Source organism: Callithrix jacchus, chromosome 6, assembly GCF_049354715.1.
Source record: "Callithrix jacchus isolate 240 chromosome 6, calJac240_pri, whole genome shotgun sequence".
In the NCBI taxonomy this organism is placed as follows: Eukaryota; Metazoa; Chordata; class Mammalia; order Primates; family Cebidae; genus Callithrix; species Callithrix jacchus.
In genome coordinates, this window is record NC_133507.1 from 77,528,603 (window position 1) to 77,546,619 (window position 18,017).

The 18,017-nt window shown below is 42.4% G+C and overlaps 1 protein-coding gene and 1 pseudogene across 15 annotated transcripts in view; one reads left to right on the forward strand and one right to left on the reverse strand.

The window, feature by feature from the left end:
* FMNL2 (formin like 2) overlaps positions 1-18,017 on the reverse strand; it is a 323,982-nt gene that overhangs the window by 100,768 nt on the left and 205,197 nt on the right. For all 15 annotated transcript variants that reach the window (XR_013518929.1, XR_013518927.1, XR_013518926.1 and 12 more), the window contains exons 3-4: positions 12,863-12,943; positions 1,127-1,203 (exon numbers count right to left, since the gene is read on the reverse strand). Coding sequence is in view for 11 of the 15 variants with exons in the window: in XM_035304895.3 (XP_035160786.1) it covers positions 1,127-1,203; positions 12,863-12,943 (158 nt within the window). In the remaining 4 variants the exon portion in view is untranslated. The remainder of the gene's footprint in view (positions 1-1,126; positions 1,204-12,862; positions 12,944-18,017) is intronic.
* LOC103793780 (large ribosomal subunit protein eL22 pseudogene) lies at positions 13,167-17,316 on the forward strand (annotated as a pseudogene).

The window sequence follows — 18,017 nt, forward strand, 5'->3', positions numbered from 1 at the left end:
GTTTTGAAATAACTGTGCTAATTAACCATTTAAATGGATTACAGCAGTCTTAAGTAAACTTTTATCTACATAATAAATCCACATTGAGTCTTTACTTAACCTCAAATAACATTTTTTCATTATGACATTGATGAGGGAGAAAAGGTTTTATAACATCACTTAAACTCGTGGTTTCCAAGAAGAACCTATCAACGAGAGAGGACTTACTGTATGTTACAGGATACTCTGTAAAACTAAAGTGTAACATACATACATCAAATTCATTTCCAGTTGACCTGCAAAGAATGTCACGGGAAAATTCTAAAGATCTAAATGACTATAGTACTTCCATTGTAAAGCTCAAAGAATCAAAACCAAAGGGGTTAAATACCTTGCCCAATGTTACGCAGGTGCTTTGGGCAGAACAGGATAGCTGATATCATTGTGCCTCAAAGAGAAGCCATCTTATTTTAAGACATGGTCCAATTAAGCAACCCATGGGTAAGGGAGAATATAACACTGGGGTACTTGACTGAGGCAAAGCAACCATGTAGTTGCCTGAAGGAAACTCTCAGAAATGCTTAGTGCAGAGATTTCCTGAACTTTATTTTCCCAGAGTGGATTTACACTTCATGGTCCTGAGATTTTGAGACATATGAAAAAGAGACTGAGAATGTGTCTGAGTGCAATGAGGTGAGTCAAGTGACATTATTCCAGCTTCCGTCCTGTTCTAGCCAGAAACTCTAGAGAATTAATGAAAGGGAAATAAAGCAGCTTCAACTAGCCAACTTGGAGAACTACAGAAAAGCTTAGAAATTTTCCAAGATCTCAGTCTACATCTATTCTTAGGGGTTCCTGATTTGCCATCCAATTGCTACGCACACATGAAATTAAGTGTCCGTATTTACTGCACCCATGCAAAGAAACACAGGATTCTTATGAACTCCAAATCAAGGACTACCTGTCTTGCTTCTGCTGATTCTTGGGCAGTAAGCAATTTGAGTACTAACAAAGGTTACATCAACTAAAACCTCAGTCTTTTAATTTATAATGAACCATAAGGAAGCTCAATTCTTTGGATATGATTCAGTTACTTTATAAAGTGTCCAAAAGCTTTAGAGCTAAGATGTTAAAGAGGTATACTTACCCAATGTGATTAGTTCTTAAAGAAATTTCCAGTTCTCTTAGCACTTGTGTAGATTCCTGAACACGCCGTCTGAATTTCTAGAATTCAAGAACACATATTCTCACAAAATATTTTAGCAACTGCTATAACTGAAGCTTACTTGTAATAAATTTAACACAATGTTAAAAATATGTTCACTTCTAAAATGGGCTTCCCTTACTTTTTTTGTTGCAAAGCACACAAATTTTCCTCACCATGAAAAATAGCTACTGAGAAAAGACTTGAAAAATTCCTTGTTTTATGTAATGTGTCTTTCACTCAGTAGATTTTATCTTCCTACCCCCCACACACAACGATATTGACCAATATCCCTATGGGTCAGGGACCGCAGGACGACCTCCAGTTTCGGTGAGTCATTAGGAGGACTCAGAGGACTCGACATACAGTTATACCCATGGCTATTATGTATTACAGCCAAGGAACACAAAGCAAAATCAGCAAAGGGAAATGGTGCATGGGATAAAACGTGCAGCAAACCAGGTGCAATCTTCCAGGACTCCTCTCCCCGAGGAGTCACAAATGACAACATGCATAAAGCTCATTAGAGACTCAGTGGCCAGGTTTTTATTGAGGGCTGGTTTAATAGGCAACTCTCTGCCTAGCACGTAACAAAAATTCAGACTCCTAAAAGGAAAAGAGGAATTCAGCATAAGCTGTGTTGTTTTCATAAACAGCTTAGGCATAGGCAAACATTCTTAGCAGGAAATGGTAGGAACCTTCCTCCATCAAACACAAGTTCCCAGACACCAGCCAAAGCCAACCTTGCAAGCAGGCCTATATCTTTTTCCTTTTCCTTTTTTTTTTTTTTTTTAAGACAGCGTTTTGCTCTTTTTGCCCAGGCTAGCGTGTAATGGTTCAATCTCGGCTCATGGCAAACTCGACCTCCTGGGTTCGAGCAATTCTCCTGCCTCAGTCTCCTGAGTAGCTGGGATTACAGGCCTGTGCCACAATGCCTGGCTAATTTTTAGTAAAGCTAGGGTTTCTCCAGGTCGGTCAAGCTGGTCTCAAACTCCTGACTTCAGGTGATTTGCCCGCCTCGTCCTCTCAAAGAGCAGGGATTACAGGCATGAGCCACATGCCTGGTCACAAGCAAGCCTTTTTCTAAGGATAGCAGTCTCAGACCTGCTATGTTAATTTTTCCGGATGACCTAACACCTTCCAAAAATAAACATGTAGAGCTACCTCTGACCCTTAGTCCTCACTTGGAGGGTCCTTCCTCCAGAGCATACTGCCCCCCTGACACAAAGTGCCTTTCCTCATTCCCTTTACTGTTAAAATCCCGCCTATGCTTCCAGGACTCCCTTGGGGCTTCTTCCTCCAGTGAATCCACCTCTGATAGGAAATGTATTAATATACACCTCTCTAGCCTCTTGACCCTAAATCACTTCCAACATACCAGTGGGTTACACTGCACATCAGTCCCTTGGAACACATTTTCCTACAGAAATATTTATTTAAAGTGACAGTCTCAGGCCACTATGAAGGAAGAAAATTTGTAAGCAGAGCTCCAGGCTCTCTCTGCTACAAACCTGAACCACCTTAATGTTACACTGTTTACAGGAAAGAGCTTTGAGAATTCTGGCTTAGAATATAAAAGATCTCTCTCCTCTACTGCGGCAATTGCAGAGGACACAGATTCCTTCAACTCCAAGACAAGAAGAAAAGGAAGGATGGAAGTAAGGATTCCAGAATGTGTGGTAGCAAGAGCTATGCCCACACCTGGGACCTGGTGACCCATGAAGACCTGAAGCACAGATCAGCACAGTAGGCTCCTGTCACCCCACTGTCTTCTTCTGAAAGCCCCTGGCTTCCCCACCAGCTGCTTCTAACCAGGGCCCCCAAGGAAACAGACAGTCTCACCATTCCTCCATAAATGCCATTCCCAAGACAATCTAAAAAGATCATGTCAGGTTTCCAGAATCTAGGTATAAGAAGAAACTGGAGGCCGGGCACAGTGGCTCATGCTTATAATCCTAGCACTTTGGGAGGTCAAGGTGGGTGGATCACGAGGTCAGGAGTTCGAGACCAGCCTGGCCAACACAGCGAAATCCCATCTCTACTAAAAGAAAATACAAAAATTAGCTGGGCATGGTGGCAGACGCCTGTAATCCCAGCTACTCAGGAGGCTGAGGCAGGAGAATCACTTGAACCCGGGAGGCAGAGGTTGCAGTGAGCTGAGATCATGCCACTGCACTCCAGTCTGGGCAACAGCGTGAGACTCCATCTCAAAAAAAAAAAAAAAAAGGAAATAAAAATACCCCCAATGTGGGAACAATCCAAGATGGCTGATCACTAACATCTTGGGATTGCAGTTCCCAGTGAATGCGCAGAGAACGAGAGGACACCACACTTTCAGACAAATTTTGGTTGGTCACGGAGCAGAAGATTCCCAGTGGAGGAGCTGCACAGGTCGCCAGCGCAACTCTTGTGGCCGGTACAGCGGTTTTGCCAGCACCTCAGCGCAGCAGCTCTCGCTGCAGAGTAAACGGGACTGGTTCCCCTTCTCACCGAGGTTTGGAGGAGCCACACGGGTCGCCAGAGCGACTCTTGTGGCTGGCGCAGTGGTTGTGCTGGCACCTCGGCACGGCAGCTCTTGGTGCAGAGTAAACGGGACTGGTTCCCCTTCTGACCGAGGTTTGGAGCTCGCGGAGGGCAGAGTTGCCTATTACGGACTCAAGAAGGAAGCCAGACTGGAGATTCCCAAGCAGAAAAGCACCATCAGTCTTAACCACACTGTTTTGGCCGGCGCAGTGGGTTGCTCATATTTTGGCCCTGGGAATTAACAACTGGGACGTCCACTCAGAGACCTAATTTGAAAGCTGGTAATTACAAAGACGACAGGTGGATAAACTTACAATGATGGGAAGAAACTAGCATAAAAAGGCTGAGAATACTCAAAATCAGAACGCCTCTCCCTCTAAAGAGGATCAGAGTTCCTCATCAACACGGGAACAAGACTTGATGGGGAATGAGCGCATCCCATTAACAGAATCAGGCTTCAGAAGATGGATAATAGGAAAATTCTGTGAGTTAAAAGAACATGTTGTAGCCCAATATAAAGAAACTAAGAACTTTGAAAAAAGGTTTGACGAAATCCTAATGAGAATAGACAACTTAGAGAGGAATATAAGTGAATAAATGGAACTGAAGAATACAATACAGGAACTCCGAGAAGTATGCACAGGTTTAAACACTCGAATTGTTCAAGCAGAAGAAGGGATATCCAAGTTCGAAGTCCAACTTAATGAAGTAAAAGGAGAAGACAAGATTAGAGAAAAAAGGATAAAAAGGAATGAGCAAAATCTCCAAGAAATGTGGGAGTATGTGAAAAAACCAAATTTAAGTTTGATAGGTGTACCTGAATGCGACAGAGAGAATGAATCCAAGCTGGAAAATACCCTTCAGGATATTATTCAGGAAAATTTTCCTAAACTAGCAAAGCAGGACAATATTCAACCCCAGGTAATACAGAGAACACCACAAAGATATTCCTCAAGAAGAGCAACCCCAAGGCACATAATTGTTAGATTCACCAGGGTTGAAACGAAGGAGAAAATACTATGGGCAGCCAGAGAGAAAGGTCAGGTTACCCACAAAGGCAAGCCTATTAGACTTACACCAGATCTCTCAGCAGAAACTCTATAAACCAGAAGAGAGTGGGGGCCAATATTCAACATCCTTAAAGAACAGAACTTTCAGCCCAGAATTTCATATCCAGCCAAACTAAGCTTCACAACTGAAGGAAAAATAAAATCTTTTATGAACAAGCAAGTACTCAGAGATTTTATTACCACCAGGCCTGCTTTACAAGAGCTTCTGAAAGAAGCATTACACACAGAAAGGAACAACCAGTATTGGCCTTTCTAAATATATACCAAAAAGTAAAGAGCATCAACATAAAGAAGAATTTACATCAATGAATGGATAAAACAGCCAGTTAACATCAAATGGCAGTAATCCTAAATTTAAATTGACTAAATTCCCCAATCTAAAGATACAGCCAAAACCCAACGGCATGTTACATCCAGACCCATTTCACATGCAGGGATACACAAAGACTCAAAACAAAGGGATGGAGAAAGATTTACAAACCAAATGGAGAGCAAAAATAAATAAATAAATAAAAAGCAGGAGTTGCAATTCTCGTATCGGATAAAATAGATTTTAAAGCAACAAAGATATAGTGGTAAAAGGATCAATGCAACAACAAGAGCTAACAATCCTAACATCCAGATACATAGAGACTTAGACTCAATGAGACAGAAAATTAATAAGGATATCAAGGACTCGAACTCAGATCCGGAACAAGTAAACTTAATAAATATTTTTAGAGCTCTCCACTTTAAATACACAAAATATATTCTTGTCAATACCACATCACACCTACTCATAGGTTTAAATGAAACATTGATTGGCCATTATTAGTACCCATTTTTTTTATAATAAAGCAACATTTCCATTCTCTCTCCCTCTTTTTCTTCCTCTTTCTTCCTCTCCTTCACTCCTTTTTTTTCTTTCCTTCTCTCAAAAAAGAAAAAAGAGAAATCAACTTGTAGACCTCTAGATCCAGGTCGGCAATGTCTCTCTCATTGCCTGATTTCCTTCCTTCCCTTCTCTCTCTCCCTCCCTCCCTCCCTTTCTCCTTTCCTCCCTTCCTGCCTTCCTCCCTTCCTCCCTTCCTAAAAAAAAAAAAAAAAAAAAATACCCACAATGTGATGGAAAAAGAGAGGCACTCCCTTTTCTGTCCAAACAGGCCTAAGAAATGGTGGCATACTTAAGAATTTGGAGGGCACACAACTCCAGAGCTTCCTAGACCACTTCCAGCAATGAGGAGGCTCAGCACAATACTTGTCATGAAAAGGGAGTAATAGCCAAGCTCAGCGGTTCACACCTGTAATCCCAGCACTTTGGGAGGCCAAGGTAGATGGATCACGTGAGGTCAGGAGTTTGAGACTAGCCTGGCCAACATGGAGAAACCCCATCACTACTAAAAAATATAAAAATTAGCAGGCATGGTGGCACATGCCTGTAATCTCAGTTACTTGGGAGGCTGAGGCACGAGAATTGCTTGAACCTGGATGGCAGAGGTTGCAGTGAGCCGAAATTGTGCACTTCAGCCTGGTGACAGAGTGAGACCCCGTCTTAAAAAAAAAAAAAAGGATGGGAGCAAGTAGTGCAGGATGGGAGACTAAAGGTATTCTCTCTTTAAATTCTTTCCTTGGAGATAAAAATTAGGAATGGCGCAATGGAGTAGAGGAGAATCAGTAGGATAGAGCAGGCAGTCTGCTGTGTATATAGAGAAGGGAAGAGAAAGGAGACAAAAGATTCTAGGATCTGTGGTCACACAGCTAGGGTAACCATTTCCAGATGTGCTGGCTGCTCCAATGTGGCCACTCCCGTGTCAGAGACCTAAGTCTCAGGCTGCCTGCACAGGTGGGTGTCAGAAAATAATCAGCCTTCTAAGCTCTGTGTCGTGTGCATTTCTGATTCCCTGCAGCCTTTGCTTCTGCTGGGCCCCTAACATGCTCTGGATATTTGTCCCTTCCAAATCCCATGCTGAAATGGGACCTCCAATATTGGAGGTGGGCCTAGTGGGAGGTATATGGGTCATGGGGGCAGATCCTGCATGAACTGCTTAGTGTTACCCTCGAGATAGTAAGTGGCCTCCTACTCAAAGAGTTCCTGTAAGATCTGGCTGTTTAAAAAACAGACTGGTACTTCCTCCCTGTCGCTCACCATGTGACACACCTGTTCCACCTTAGCCTTCTGCCATGACTGTAAGCTCCCTGAGGCCCTCACTGCAAGCAGATGCCAGCACCACACTTCCTGTACAGTATGAAGAACTGTAGGTCAAAATAAACTTGCTTTCTTCATAAATCACCCAGCCTCGAGTATTTCTTTTTTTTTGGGGGGGGGGGAGGAAGGAAGGAAGGGAAGAAGGACGGTAGGGAGGAAGGAAGGGATGAAGGAAGGAAGGAAGGGAGGAAGCGGGGAGGGAGGGAGGGAGGGAGGGAAGGGAATGAAGGAAATCAAGCAATGAGAGAGATATTGCTGACCTGGATCTAGAGGTTTACAAGTTGATTTCTTTTTTTTTTTTTGAGAGAAGGAAAGAAAAAAAAAATAAGTAAAGGAGAGGAAGAAAGAGGAAGAGAAAGAGGGAGAGTAAATGGAAATATTGCTTTATTTTGAAAAAAATTGGGTATTAATAATGGCCAATCAATGTTTCATTTAAACTTATGGGTAGGTGTGATGTGGTATTGACAAGAATGTATATTTTGTGTATTTGAAGTGGGGAGCTCTATAAATATTTATTAAGTTTACTTGTTCTGGATCTGAGTTCGAGTCCTTGATATCCTTATTTTCTGTCTCATTGAATCTAAGTCTCGTATCTGGGTGTTAGGATCGTTAGCTCTTGTTGTTGCATTGATCCTTTTACCACTATATCTTTGTTGCTTTAAAATCTATTTTATCCGATACGAGAATTGCAACTCCTGCTTTTTATTTATTTATTATTTATTTGTGCTCTCCATTTGGTTGGTAAATCTTTCTCCATCCCTTTGTTTTGAGTCTTTGTGTACCCTTGCATGTGAAACAGGTCTGGATGTAACATGCCATTGGGTTTTGGCTGTGTCTTTTGATTGGGGGATTTAGTCAATTTAAATTTAGGATTACTGCCATTTGATGCTGACCAGCTGTTTTATCCATTCGTTGGTGTAAATTCTTCTTTATGTTGGTGCTCTTTACTTTTTGGTGTATTTTTAGAAAGGCTAATACTGGTTGTTTCTTTCTGTGTGTAATGCTTCTTTCAGAAGCTCTTGTAAAGCAGGCCTGGTGGTAATAAAATCTCTGAGTACTTGCTTGTTCATAAAAGATTTTATTTTTCCTTCAGTTGTGAAGCTTAGTTTGGCTGGATGTGAAATTCTTGGCTGAAGGTTCTGTTCTTTGAGGATGTTGAACATTGGCCCCCACTCTCTTCTGGCCTGTAGAGTTTCTGCTGAGAGATCTGCTGTAAGTCTGATAGGTTTGCCTTTGTGGGTAACCTGACCTATCTCTCTGGCTGCCCTTAGTATTTTCTCCTTCGTTTCAACCCTGGTGAATCTAATGATTATGTGCCTTGGGGTTGCTCTTCTTGAGGAATATCTTTGTGGTGTTCTCTGTATTACCTGGGGTTGAATGTTGACCTGCTTTGCTAGTTTAGGAAAATTTTCCTGAATAATATCCTGAAGGGTATTTTCCAGCTTGGATTCATTCTCTCTGTCACATTCAGGTACACCTATCAAACTTAAATTTGGTCTTTTCACATAGTCCCATATTTCTTGGAGACTTTGCTCATTCCTTTTTATCCTTTTTTCTCTAATCTTTTCTTCACGTTTTATTTCATTAAGTTGGACTTTGACCTCTGATATCCCTTCTTCTGCTTGAACAATTCGAGTGTTTAAACCTGTGCATACTTCTCGGAGTTCCTGTATTGTATTCTTCAGTTCCATTAATTCACTCATACTCCTCTCTAAATTGTCTATTCTCAATAGGATTTCATCAAACTTTTTTTCAAAGTTCCTAGTTTCTTTACGTTGGGCTACAACATGTTCTTTTAACTCACCGAAGTTTGTTATTATCCATTCCTTGAAGAGTGATTCTGTCATCAGGATGCGCTCGTTCTCCATCAAGCCTTGTTCCATTGTTGATGTGGAACTGTGATCATCTTTAGAGGGAGAGGCGTTCTGACTTTGAGTATTCTCAGCTTTTTTACGCTGGTTTCTTCCCGTCATTGTAAATTTATCCTCCTGTCGTCTTTGAAATTACCAACTTTCAGATTAGGTCTCTTGAGTGGACGTCCAGGTTGTTAGTTCCCAGGGCCAGAGCAGGCGTTAAAACTGATGGTGCTTTTCTGCCCAGGATTCTCCTGTCGGGCTTCCTTCTTGTGTCCATAGTAGGCGACTCTGCCTTCCTGGGGCTCCAAACCTCGGTCAGAAGGGGAACCGGTCCTGTTTACTCTGCGCCGAGCGCTGCCGCACCAAGCGCTGCCGCACCGAGGTGCCGTCACAGCTGCTGGGGTGGGCTCTGGTGTCGTGCTGGGGGCCCGTGTGGGTCCTCCGAACCTGTTTACTCTGCTCCAAGATCTGCGGCGCCGAGGTGCTGGCGGAACCGCTGCGCCGGTCACGAAAGTCGCGCTGGTGACCCATGTGATTCCTCCACTGGGGGATCTTCTGCTCCGTGAGCGACCAGAATTTGTCTGAAAGTGTGGCGTCCTCTAGTTCTCTGCGCCTTCCCTGAGAGCTGCAATCCCGGGTTGTTAGCAATCGGCCATCTTGGATCGTTCTGAGTATTTCTTTATAGCAATACAAATGAACTAACACCCAGCCCCTAATACTGCCTTCTGCCTCCTCGGGCAAGGTCATCCCTTACATATGCCATCAGGCACAAGGGCACCAGTGTAACACTGAGGAAACAGCAGAGTATAAAAGCAGGTCAGCTGAAAGGCTAGGAGCTATGTACTGAAACCAGATAACTAAATCAAAACATGATGAGGTAATAATAACAGCAGCAGCGCTAATATTTTTGGGCACTGACTGTGCTACCTATGCACTACCCTTCTGCAACTGCCTGATAACGGAGGTAAACTAAACTGAATTTACTCCTGTATTACATTATCTTAGGAATGGCTCAATTTTCAGCTAGATTCTGGGCCACAGAGAAGTCTTGGGGTTCACTTGTCCAATACGTACACAATGAGTGCTAACACTCTGCACTTCTAAAATGTATCCAGAATGCGTTAAAACACTATGAGGAGAAATGGTGTGTCTATGGGGAGCCAGACAGGATCAGCGAGCGTTCTGTATTACTTTCCCTCCCCATAGAGGGAAGCCTGGGATAAGCCCGCAGAGGCAGCTGAGCCCAGAAGGAGCCCTAAAACAGGCTTCATCTCACAACTGCAACACCAGCAAAGGACCAGACTCCTCTCAACACAGACTAATCACTTCCTGGTATTAAATAAGGAGGCTGGTTTGGAGAGTTCTGTCCACAGAGATATCTAATTTAGGCTCTTCCTTTCCTGCCCTAGAGGTTTCATTTAAAACTATTTAGAAGAAAATCTAAATAGATATTGCTTAAAAATTTTTTTTCAAAAGAGCAAATTAAGGATCTTCTATTCAATTTGCACAAAGGATTAATGAATCCGTTATTCGAGGATTCCAGACACAGTTAAAGGAAGACTGCCCAGCCTAGACTGCCTGGCTGAAATTTAAAGCCCCGATTTGAAATCTTTTTCTCCCCCACCGTAATACAGCTGAGAATTTTAAGCTCATTTTAACTGCAAGCCATGTCTTATTTCAACAAATCTCCTTTTTTTTCCAGGCTTTAAGCATTACAATTATATTGTGTGGAACAGATCATTTCCTCCTGCCAGCTCCTAACAGAATCTTACTAACGCGGGGGTGGTTAATCCACCATCCATTTTATTTTTTCTGAGCTGAATAACTGTCTTGAAAGATGAGGCACAGACCAAACATGGCCTTTCAGGTGAACGCACATGGTCCGGGGCAGAAATGTCAGGGGGAATGAAGGCCCAAACAGACATCTTTTGTCCTGCTCTGGTTTCTTATTTGTGAGGAAGCAAAACATTTTCTAGGAAGCCTATTTATTGTTTTGTTTCTCTTTGTTCTCTTTGCCTAAACCCAGAAACAGCTGATGTGAAGGAGAACTAGAACTCTGCCGGGAGGAAGCCTACCTCTTCCTTCTAAGCATCTTCCTCAATGTGGGGTACGAAAGTGGGGGCCAAAGCCACACTCTCTAGTAGTTTGCATGTTTTTTCCTTTCTATTCAGAACTGGAAAAATGTGGAAAGAATTTTTTTGGAGGTAGGATGAATTCTGCATGAAGAAAGGTCTGAGTCTTCTGTATAAACATCGACATCTCTGCCATACACAGCTCAGGGTGAGCATTAGGGCTCAATGCTGGGGTCTGAGCCATCCAGCCTGAAGGTTACAACTTTGGGGATTTCAGAAAACCTTTAGAAATCAATTCTAAAAAGAATCCTGCTGTCCCTTTGCAAAGAAATTGTGCAGAAAATGCCTGTCTAGGGATGTATTTTGTGTGTATGGGTATGTCTTTATTTATTCATTTATTTATTTGATAGAGTTTTTTGCTCTTGTTGCCCAGGCTCAGTGCAACCTCCATCTCCGGGGTTCGAGTGATTCTCCTGCCTCAGCCTCCTGAGTAGCTGGAATTACAGATATGTGCCACCCTGCCTGGTCAATTTTTGTATTTTTGGTAGAGACGGGGTTTCACCACATTGGTCGGGCTGGACTTAAACTCCTGACCTCAGGTAATCCACCCACCTCAGCCTCCCAAAGTGCTGGGATTACAGGCATGAGCCACTGGACCCAGCCTGGGTGTATCTTTCTTTATAGACTCCTTTAAACTGATGAAATAAAAACTGCCACATTCTTAGGGAAAGGGAGAAACAAGATAAATAAACAAGAACTGAGCAACAGTCTCGTTTATAGGACCTGACAACAGGTCTTTTAGAAAGAAATGTGTGTGCCACATTTATGAGGGGAGAAGTAGCATGATACTGTGACAGGTACATTCCTGCCTTCAAGGCTGTGTCACATTCAAGTCACATGACATACAGAAAATGACAAAGTTCTGCACTCCACTGTCATCATCACTACTAAATTGTATTTCCCTTGTCTACATATTAATCATAAGAGAAACACCCAGGAAGCTTCCAGAAGGAAATAATAGTTGTTCTCCTTTGCTGGACTTTTTTTGGGGGAGGGGGTGGGGTGAGGAAGGAAGAGTTAGAGTAGAAGATAAAGAAAAAACATTTTTTTTTAATGCAAGCTTCAAGAGCCCTGGAAGCAGTGGCTAACCAGGTCAAGTGTACCGTTCTTTTCTCGTAAGTCACACACAAAAACAACAGAGAGAATCCGCCTGAGATATTTTCGCTGGAGCCTTGAAAGCAGGAGTTGTAGAAGGTCAATGGAAAAATAAGTGCTATCTGGTAAAGCACCCCTTCACCGTCTTGAGCAATGACAGCTCTGCCCTGAGACATCCCAAGACCGATTCAGGCCTGCGGGGCCGTGCCAGGCTACATGCTTTACCACGAGGCATCAGTTTAAACCAATTGTGTGGCTGCACAAAGCAGGGCTTGTTTGTAAAAGGAGAGAGTCCATTGAGAATGGAATCAGCTATTCTCTCCTTACCTTCTCAGGCCAGGGGCAGCAGTTGGGGGTGAGGAGGCGGGGAAGCTGCTAAAAGCATCAACACAGGATGTGAGTGCACAGCTGGGAGGACAAAAGCCCAGTGATTTTTCAAGGTCCCTGGAAATTCACCAAGGCATGAAAAACTGAAAGGCAAGTATTCCCTTCGCAAAGCCTGCTCTTCTAGGGACCTAAACACCTCTGCACTGGTCTCACTGCCCTGTGTAACTGCAAACAGCAGTGACTCAATAACCATCAGAGGTACGTGACTCCCATCTCAGCAAAGAACTTTTAGGGAAAAAAAAGCACATGTCTTCAAGTGAGAAGGGTGCTTTTTTCCCTTTGTCTTCTTACATTGTTTGTCTCCCAAGGTTGCGTTTTTGTGGAGGCTCTGGCAGAGGCTCTAAGGCAGAGGAAGGAAGGTCTCTTCCAATGCAGGATTCTGCTCGCTCATAAGGAAGCAACAACAAACAGTGGAAACAAATCCATCTTACCTTCCTGGTTACAGCTGGATCCAGATAGCCTTTGAGCTTTTGAATGTATGTATGGGGAGGATTCTTCACCTGGAATCGTTCCTGCAGGAAGCACAAAAGTAAAAAGCATGAAGAGTATGAAGCCATGACACAGTCAGCCATATCAGGTTCATCTTACCAAAAATGACCGAAATGTAACCACAGCATGAATGCGGCCCCGCAAGCAGTCATTATGTAATATTGTTTTGAAACTTGATAGATTATGTGATCCCCTCTTTGCATAGAAGGAAAACTGAAGTTCAAAGAAATGCAGGACTCCTCTTGAATGGCACTGCTGGTCACAGGTACATGTGGGTTTGAACCCACATCTGCTCAATTGCAGAGGCAGTACTGCTTTCTCTGTAAGGCCCTGCAGCTTCCACTCTAGGAATGATGCTTTGCCCAGTGTGGTTCAGGTCCTCCTTCAGCAGGTCTTCAATCCTTTGCATATTCTTTTGAATATCTTCAACGTTGGCAAAAAAAAATTTTTTTTTTTTTGAGATAGAGTCACTCTGTCGCCCAGGCTGGAGTGCAATAGCGTGATCTCAGCTCCCTGCAACCTCCGCCTCCTGAGTTCAAGAAATTCTCCTCCCTCAGCCTCCTGAGTAGCTGGGATTATAGGCAGGTGCTACCACACCCAGCTAATTTTTATATTTTTAGTAGAGACGGGGTTTCACCATGTTGGGCAGGTCAGTCTTGAACTCCTGACCTCATGATTTGCCCGCCTCGGCCTCCCAATGTGCTGGGATTACAGACATGAGTACTGCGCCCAGCCATCTTTCTCTTTTGTATATTTATCTTTTATATTTTTATTTTTAATATTTATTTTAACCAAATATTTGACTCAAACTGATAAAGCTAATTGTCTTCAAATATGAGCAATGAGTCTATTGCTAAATAACTGGAATGTGGGAGTGTGTCTGTGTGTGTACACATGTGTGCATGCTGTCATGAATGAATTCCAACCTGGGAGATCCAAAAGTATCCTGAGCAAAGGCAGTCACTGGAATAAGAATAAACATACATAATATACATTCCAAGGTGATATCTGAATGTAGGTCAGAGGTGGGGCCCAAGAATCAACATTTCTAAGACGTTTTATGCTAATGCTGCCAATAGAGGAACTGTACCTTGAAGAATTCATGCCATATGTATCAGGTTTTATAGACCCTAATGTCCAAAGCAGAACAGGCAACAGTAAAAACCTAGGTAGAAACCACATGTCCACAAACCATAAAACGAACAAGTACTTATATTAATGTTCATACAACAGTATACTAGATTACAATGAAAACAAGCCATGTACTGCATGTTCCTATGAATGGATCTCACAAACCTGATGCTGAGCCAAGAAGAACACCTGATTTCATTTCTTCACACTTATAAAATGGGAAAAATTATACTTAATGGTTACAGATACATACTCAAGTGGTAACACTATACATATACAGGTATGGTTTTATATATGTGTATTTGGAGATGATCAGCCTGAAAGTCATGACTGGAGGACTGAAGTGGGGAAAGCTGTAATCAAAAGGGGAAATATGACACATTTCTGAGAGGCCAGTTCTATTTTTTGATCTGAGTAGCAGTTACAAAGGTGCTGGCTTTATAGCACTTATTATGCTGGTTCTCAGACTTAACTACCTTTTCTATATACACGCTATATTTCTCACAAGAAAAAGTTTAAATCAGCTCTAAAAGAAAAAAAATGATTCATCAAGAAATGAGGACAAGTCTATGTAACATGGTGAAATTCCCTCTCTACTAAAAACACAAACAATTAGCTGGGTGTGATGGTGGGTGCCTGTAATTCCAGCTACCGAGGAGGCTGAGGTGGGAGAATCACCTGAGCCTGGGAGGTCAAGACTACAGTGAGCCCTTATCGTGCCACTGCACTCCAGCCTGGGTAACAGAGCAAGACCCTATCAAAAAAAGAGAGAGAGAAAGAAAGAAAGAAGGGAAGGAGGAGAGGGGAGGGGAAGAAAATCTTTATCATGTTCTTTTCTTCCTACAACCCAAAAGTTATTTCCTTACTTTAATTCTTTATAATCTGATTACCACCTACTCCACGATGGAATTTTCTGATACTTCACTCTGACAACCGGCCAGCATGTGCATGCATTTGTTTATCCCACAGAAACTTGTATTCCTCCAACACGGAACCACAACACTCTGTGTGGTCCACTGAAGCCTTGCTTGCTAGTCGATTATCAACTGCTTAAGGCCACTATAGTAATATTGCAAAGATCACCTTATTATTTAAAATCTATATTTGTTATTGTCAATACTTAAAAATAGGGGGAAATGTTTTATTGTGGGATACTTATTAATATTTTCCCTTTATTTAAAAATTATCAGGGTGAATTCCGTAGTACATAAATTATATCTCAGTAAAGCTGCTTTTAAAAAAAAGAGCAACATACTTTTTCTAATTATTCATTCAAATGTTCTCTCTTGAGAGCAGTTTCTAAGTAATAATTCACAACTATTCAATTTCTCTAGTGCCATCAGTGTCTTGTGTATAAATCCTTTTTTTAAATCGCCATCACTTCACCAAGGAATCAGGGGGATCCTATTGCCATGGGGATTTAGCAGTGTCCAGCTGAGGGCTAAAATAATCACAAAAAAGCTCAGAAAAATGAACTGATAAGCTATCTAGAAGCCAGTCATTATTTCCAACCTCATGTATGACAACAGCTGATCTCAGATATCAGAATATAAATATTATCCTTTTAAATAATATAATTCCAGTTATTCAAAAAAATTTTTTTTGAGATGAGTCTCACTCTGTCACCCAGACTGGAATGCAGTGGCACAATCACAGCTCACTGCAGCCTCGACTTCCCAGGTTTAAGTGATCCTCCCGTTTCAGCCTCCTAAGAAGTTGGATCTACAGGTGCAGGCCACCACACCCAGCTAATTTTTTCTTTTTTTTTCTTTTGTTTTTTGACATGAAGTCTTGCTTTGTCATCCAGGCTGTAGTGTAGTGGCACAATCACAGATCACTGCAACCTCCACCTTCCAGGTTCAAGCAATTCTCCTGCCTCAGCCTCCCAAGTAGCTGGGACTACAGGCGTGCACCACCATGCCCAGCTAATTTTTGTATTTTCAGTAGAGATGGGGTTTCACCATGCTGCCCAGGCTGGTCTCAAACTCCTGACCTTGTCATCCGCCCGCTTCGGCCTCCCAAAGTACTGGGATTGCAGGCATAAGCCACCACGCCTGGCCCACCCAGCTAATTTTCTAACGACAAGGTCTCACCATGTTGCCCAGGCTGGTATCAAACTCCTCTGCTCAAGCATTTCTCCCACCTCGGCCTCCCAAAGTGCTGGGATTATAGTTGTGAGCCATGGCACATGGCCTACTCTAATTTTAAAAATTCCTAGCATCAGTGAACACTCAAACTGTGCTCCATTTTTCCACAGCAAATACCACATTTCTCTGCATATAGAGTCCCAAAGGAATCAAACTTAAATTCTAACTCCAGCCAATGCAGTATTTGTTTCTAAATTTGATCCTTCCAACAGGTGTTGAGAGACTTTTAATGTTTTGTTTTTTAGGCTACATCTTCACAACAGAAAAACCATATTTAGTTTTTTACCATAATAAAATTTAGTGGGGTAGCACATGTAACACATGGGCATTCACTCATTTAGTGAGCCCCAGCTTGGACAGTCACGAAAGGCAGCTTATTTTCATTTCCTACTTAGGACTATGGCAACATGGAAGGGCTTACTCCACTACACACATTTGCTAGTCCTGTTGACTTGACCATATTTCCTTAGGAGTGAAATTATGATCAAGGTCTACTTTTTCAAACATGCTTTTTCATACTTGTTCAAATATGCTTATTTAGCCTTTGTTGTTATATTCCACATATTTTCCATTTGTTTGAGCAACGTACTGATGATGTATTTCCAAGAAAGAGAAAATAAGGAAGCCTCGTGCTTTAAAACCCAGTTGGTCCATATTACATCCACTTCTAAGAAAACTCAGGCAGGGCCATCTGCCTCGGCATAGTCTGCCCATGTCCTCTTTCTGCCTCCACTGCTGCCTTGGAACCAGTGAAAAAGCTTGTGGCGAATGGGGAGAAGGCAGACAAAAAAAGAAGGTTCTGAAGTTCACTCCTGCTTGCACCCACCCTCTAGAAGATAGAATCATGGATGCTGGCAATTTTGAGTAGTTTTTGCAAGAGGATCAAAGTGAACGGAAAAGCTGAGAATCTCAGTTGGAGAGGTTGTAACTATCGAGTAAGATCACCATGACTTCTGAGGAGCCTTTTCCCAAAAGATATTTAAAATAGCTCACTAAAAAAAATACCTGAAGAATCGTCCGCGTGATGGGTTGCACGTAGTTGCTAATAGCAAAGAGTTACGAATTAACGTTACTTACAAATTAACCAGTTCAGAAAAGAAGAGGAAGATGAGGATTAAAATTCGTTTATCTGGAATATTTTGTATGAGTTCTTTTTTTTTTTTTTTTTTTTTTTTTTTTGAGACGGAGTTTCGCTCTTTTTACTCAGGCTGGAGGGCAATGGCGCAATCTCAGCTCACCGCAACCTCCGCCTCCTGGGTTCAGGCAATTCTCCTGCCTCAGCCTCCTGAGTAGCTGGGATTACAGGCACGCGCCACCATGCCCAGCTAATTTTTTGTGTATTTAGTAGAGACAGGGTTTCACCGTGTTGACCAGGATGGTCTCGATCTCCTGACCTCGTGATCCACCCGCCTCAGCCTCCCAAAGTGCTGGGATTACAGGTGTGAGCCACTGTGCCCAGCTGTATTTTGTATGAGTTCTTAAATAAAACCCATATAAAACTTTCATGGGGACAATGAAAGAAGGGGAGAGGGAGATGGAGAGAAGAAAACTCAGCCTACATCCAGGGATTCAAATAAAACTGTTATGGAGGAAAAATACAAAGCCCCAATTGTTTTTGTAAAACTTGGGGTTGTCTGTCTAATATCTAAAGGAGCCACTGTTTTAGTTATAAATTCAGCACCTAATTCACCAAACCTTTTCTGTCTGTCTTCATGTAGTCAATGTGAACAACAGAAGCAGTAGGAAAATACATCAGAGAATTTCAGCACCTTGCCCAACACCTTTATTTTGAAGGACTTTGGATGGATTATAAGCATCC